The sequence below is a fragment of the Haliotis rubra genome, unplaced genomic scaffold (assembly GCF_003918875.1).
Source record: "Haliotis rubra isolate DU_JTF1 unplaced genomic scaffold, ASM391887v1 Scf114, whole genome shotgun sequence".
Classification (NCBI taxonomy): Eukaryota; Metazoa; Mollusca; class Gastropoda; order Lepetellida; family Haliotidae; genus Haliotis; species Haliotis rubra.
Genome location: NW_025765048.1, coordinates 1,516,835 through 1,522,834, shown reverse-complemented (window position 1 = coordinate 1,522,834; position 6,000 = coordinate 1,516,835). Strand labels below are relative to the sequence as shown.

Below are 6,000 nucleotides of genomic sequence, written 5' to 3'. Positions count from 1 at the left end.
TTAGCCTGGGGTCAATCCTTGGTCCTAATCTTTGCTCAGTCCCAGAAGTCAATTAATATTTGACTGAAAACCCACATTGCATGTCAGCTAGATATGATATTACTACCGACATCGAACTAATAACACTATTAACAATCTGAAGTCCGCACAGAGCGGCACTAGATACAGCACCTTGACTGGGTGGTGGGATGGGTGTGTGTGAGGGGTGGGGTGGGGTTGTTGGTGGTATTGTAATGACTTTTCATACCGGATATCTGGATGAACCAGTTCCCAACCCATATTGCATGACCCGATACTATCGCATTTATTGATAGTTTAAGGACATATCGTCACACTGATCAACCGAAATGAAATATGTACAGCATTGTCTTGGCATCAATAGCAGCTCTTTGGAGTTCGCATTGGCAATGGTGACGAAGTGTTGATAAACTGCTATTATTTCCGTGACACTACTTTGTCTTGTTAAACAAATTTATTATTTCAAATTTCAAATCCTATGGCAAGCATTACAGGAGGTAATATGGCATGCATTACAGAAAGAAACATACATCCTTATATAGCATGCGTCGCAGACAGAACCAGTTTAATTTCTGACTGGATCACCATGTACACCAGTTTAATGTCTCGGTCACCATGTAAACCAGTTTCATGTCTGACTAGGTCTCCATATACACCAACCAGTTTCATGTCCGTCAGGGTCAGCATGTAAACCAGTTTATTGTCTGACTAGGTCTCCATATAAACCAACCAGTTTCATGTCCGTCAGGGTCACCATGTAAACCAGTTTATTGTCTGACTAGGTCTCCATATAAACCAACCAGTTTCATGTCCGTCAGGGTCACCATGTAAACCAGTTTATTGTCTGACTAGGTCTCCATATAAACCAACCAGTTTCATGTCCGTCAGGGTCACCATGTAAACCAGTTTATTGTCTGACTAGGTCTCCATATAAACCAACCAGTTTCATGTCCGTCAGGGTCAGCATGTAAACCAGTTTATTGTCTGACTAGGTCTCCATATAAACCAACCAGTTTCATGTCCGTCAGGGTCACCATGTAAACCAGTTTATTGTCTGACTAGGTCTCCATATAAACCAGTTTGATGTCCGTAAGGGTCACTGTGTAAACAGTCTGATGTTTGAGTTGGTCTTCAGATATCTGATCAGACCCTACACTGGAGGTGTGTCTCTGGAGCCATCTTTCAGAGACATAGAAGGGGAGAACATTGAGTGGTTAGAGCAATATGACGCTCATATCCTGAATCCAAGTGTGATGTTAAACTTGAATAGGCACTATTGCAGCCATTTGCAAACCAGTTGTCATACATATGCTCCCCCGACTGGTTTGTCTGTATGAGTTGTAACAACATAACCTTGCACCACACAACAATGTTGTAACAACATAACCTTGCACCACACAACAATGTTGTAACAACATAACCTTGCACCACACAACAATGTTGTAACTCCATGAGTGTGAACTGCAAACCAAAACCCTGCATAGCACATCAGTATTGGATAAAAACAGCACATATCAAACATGAAATTGATTAAACTGCCCGTAAGGCCGTACAAAGTATTTCATTAAACAATAAAATTACTACGCACAGTTACGCAAATGTTCAAAAAGTTCAAATGAACAAAATGTAATTGCCACCTGACGTTCAAGGCTCGAGTGGCCACAGCAGCCGTCCACAGTTGTGAGTTGTGTCTGCTTCTTGGGGGATGAAATCCCGACGTCATGCAGGTCCAGAGATGTGATGTGTCGATCTGGGCATAATCGTGGTTCATATTCTGGATTTAGTTCACTTTATTTATTCAAGAAGACCACCAACGGTGGTGCACAAGAGACCAACAATGTACGACATGTTAAAGTGAACAGGTCTGCCAGATGGTCGGTACTGAATTTCACATAGTTTTACATATTTTTCTTATTATGTCAGCATTTCTTTCAATTTAAATACGTGTGTTGTATTGTACAGGTACAATGATGAATCTGGGATGTAACAGTACTTCACATTTAAACAAGTAGTGGAATTCCTCCCAACTCAAGGATAATTCCACGAATTACACGGTCTGCCTCCTGCAAGTACATTGTTCCACCGTCTCTGCAGGTGACTTATGGTTTATAGCTGAGGATCTGGCAAAGATACGCTACCAGGCAAGAGTACATCAATGTCCGGTAGTCACTAAAATATTTATGGTAATGTCCATTTGAACTGTGTCATTGCCAAGTATAAATCACAAAGAATGCACTTGTCACACATAAGGGAAGCAGCTTTGTCAAAGGACTGCAACCATCAGCGAACTCACTTGGTACGGCCTCGACAAGAATTGGCACCCCTGGCACGAGCGGAATCACATAAATATATATTTGTATAAAAAATAAACACATTTCATGGGTTTTAAAATGGCACTTTCGATAGCTCCGCAGTGGAGGTTGTACTTCATCACATGGAACTTTCCTTTTCTGCAGAAAATAAAATCTTCTGTAACACTATAAATACAATTTGATGAGTGTGTCAGGTTTTATACAGTTGTTTACAACACTCCAGTAACGTCACAGCAAGGGACACCAGAGATGAGATACGCACGGGAATCGAACCCGTGTCTCCTTCAATACGAACAAGTCTTCACCCCTGGCCACCCATGTGTAGCAATTCCAGCAATTTCCCTCTATACACTTCAGGCACAGGTTTCATGCATACAGCTTTGGTCTTTCTGTTGACATAGATAGGCAGTTGGAGGGCTTGTGTCAGGACTCGAACACACCATTCAGCATTCTTACAGGTAATCACAGAAAATACGTATCACACAGTTCTTATGCTTCATCTAAAACTGTTGAAATCTTCGCTGTCCCACTTAAGTATTACATAAACAACTAACCACGTGATGTGATACGACTACAAAAGGCACTCCATGACGTGGTATCACCAGAGTCTATCGGCGTTATTTGGTAACGTCAACACGACAACATACGTCGAGGTCACTGCGGCGTCACGACGGAGGGCCATTCGATAATGCCCCTTTCGTAAAATATGTTTCCAGTAAAATATATAGAAAAGCCCAAATATAATTTTAGACATGATTTCATTTTCACAAGCAATGGCATTGTTGATATATATGTTAGCGTCAATAAGGAAACTCCGTCAGTAGCGTTACTGACTAAAACGTCTAGACAGTAAGTCTACTGACTGAATTATATCTTTTATTCTTCCGCTTATTGCCTAAGTCAGTAGTGTTACTGACTACAACATTTCCCAAATATTTAGATTTAAATAGATATTTCTTTATTTCTCCATTGATGGTATAAGAGTGAAATACGGTGAACAAAACAAATGTTAAAAGTTAGTACCGACAACCATAACACAATGCACAGCGCATAGTTTGTTAATTGCTAGGTGAATCACTACTCCCTCATGATGAGTCAGCTGGTGATTGTCAGCTGTGAGCTTACTGTGCCATCTCACGTCAGATCAAGCCAGCTTGGGTAACCAAGATTGTAAAATTGTAACCTGCAGAGTTTGCTTTTCAGTTGGTTTTTAAGTTCCTATTTGAAAAGATGTCTGAAATTGAGACAGGACCACTTTACAAAGTTCTGTCTTACGGCCCCTTGAATCCAAACGAAGTGCAGAAATCGCAAAGAATTTACTGGACATTTTCAGTATTTTTGGAGCCCCTCACATCTTGCAGAGCAACAATGGTCGAGAATTTGTTTCTCAAGTTATCAGAGAATTGAAAGATATGTGGCCTGAACTTGTCTTGGTAAATGGTAGAGCGCGGCATCCCCAGTCACAGGGAAGTGCAGAAGGATCGAAATGATGACGTACATAGCATGCTGAATGCCTGGATGGCTGAGAACAGAAGCACAAGATGGTCTGTATAGGGCTACACTTTGTATAGCTTCAAAAGAATTCTTCACTGAACATGTAATATGAATATGTAATCAATCAATTTACTCTTGTGTGTATGTGAGATGAGATAAAAAAAATCAGCTTTTATGTATTAGGGAGTAACGCTACTGCCTACTATAAATTTCAGGCAGTATCCTTAAAGACTCAGTCAATAAGCTTACTGACTAACCTTAGGCATCAGTTCTCTTATTGACTAGGCTGTACCTTATTGACTAGGCAGTAACGCCAAACTGAGTTTCCTTGTTGACGCTAACATATATATTGAGATCAGTTTGAACAAGAGCGAGCTGATTCACTAGTCATCCTCTTGCAGCAACAGAGCATACGTTCATTCTTCACAACGTCTCAATGTAAATTACAACAGCAAATGTATGACAGTGTCCCATATCGGCTCTTATGATAAATATTACAACTACCCCCTTCTTGTGAGAAAAACAGCCACCCGCGTGACCTCCTGGGTTCGTTCTGAACACCACCAGGGAATATGTTCCGCCAACACTCGCGTCTTTCCGTTACTTACGAGAAGATCCGGACTGAGTCGATTTATCACGATGGAAAGGGTGGCCATGAGTTGGATGTTTACGAGATGCTCCATGCCCAGAGTCCCGAGTATATCAACATGGAGATGCCGATGAGCCCGACGAAAGACAAGAGAATCGTTGAGTGCCTGGTGTGACGAACGGTTTCGATGACGCGGAACGGGAGATGGGACTTGAGGATGACGAAGAGCAACAACATCACCACAACCACTTGCACCATCACCAACATGGAATCCTTGAACATGTCCTGCAACACACACACAGCACCGCAATGAATGGATTGATATAATACAGTACTGATGATGCCAATAAATGTCACTCAAGGATGTTTAAAGGCACTATATCACACCACACTTCTCAAAAATAAATACTGCATGCGCATTTCAAGTCAAAACATTGATTAAACATCAGTCTCGTTTCCTGTTTAGTGGGTTCCGTCCTATTGCGCAACTTAGTACAATAACCAGTCCAGAATTTTGAGACCAATTCATTTAACCGGATACCTAAATATTAATCAGTAGTATTTGATACATCTAAGCAAATGTATATTGCAACACTACGCTCCTTATAATCCTTGCAAACTTGTCGTGCAGCGGGTTCTGTCGTACAGCGAGCACTGACAAACAGAAACCTGGGAATCGTGGAAATCTCAAAACGAGGCTCTGCCGCTAGAAAAGTTTGGCGGACTGGTACGGACTTGATATTATATCAATCACATTGTGCGTTACAGAACTAAACTAAATAAGCGCAAAAGACACATAACATGTGTAACCAATGAGCCAGATGCATTGTGAATCATTTTACGACCTCATCAAACTGGGACAGTCTGTGACGTCTTAGTTAAGGTCATGCTGCCTACACCTCGCCATAAAATATAGAAATACGATGCTATTAAAGTTTCACCACACAAAATGACTGTATTACCCAAATTTACTAACATTAGGGAATATACGTTTCATCCGGCGGCCATATGAACAACGTTTGAAATCTACGTATCATCTGGCTGTCAGATTTACACACGTTTAAAGGGGTGTTAAAATAAATGAACACTCAACTCTGTATTTACTTGTATTTCACAGGTGTGTAAATCTGGCCATTGTTTTCATGTGTTTTCTAGCATGTGTAACGTATGTAAATGCTGTGATTGTAGGACATGCATTTCAATACCTTTGAAATCTCGTATGACCAGGGTTAGGTTTGTCATATATTTAGTACACGCGTAAATGGTTGGTAATGGGTAAATATAGTGTTACAAGATTAACACTACTTTAACATGTATTTCAATGGTTCTGTAATGTAACTGTCACATCGGGTTCGTTAGCGCGTCGGACCACGCCATAATGCACGGAGATCATTAGAAACACATGGCGAAGTGATACCCATGACTGAGCACCACTATTAACGTGCCTGCCTTTCTTGACATACACATGATGTCTGTTTAAAAGGTTACAATATTGGGTCTATGGGCCAGAGCGATATGCATGTTAGGGTGTGTGTGTGTGCATGTGTGTGAGAGGGTGTGGGATGGGGTAGGCCTAGGGCGGGGTGG

General features: G+C 41.2%; 1 protein-coding gene across 1 annotated transcript in view; it reads right to left on the bottom strand.

Moving 5' to 3' along the window:
* Window positions 1-453: 453 nt before the first annotated feature.
* Window positions 454-6,000, bottom strand: part of LOC124253196 (beta-hexosaminidase subunit alpha-like) — a 68,035-nt gene continuing 62,488 nt past the window's right edge. The window contains 2 exon segments of the mRNA XM_046686921.1: window positions 454-1,371; window positions 1,440-4,698. Of these exon segments, the coding sequence (XP_046542877.1) occupies window positions 4,492-4,698 (207 nt within the window). The 3' untranslated portion in view covers window positions 454-1,371; window positions 1,440-4,491.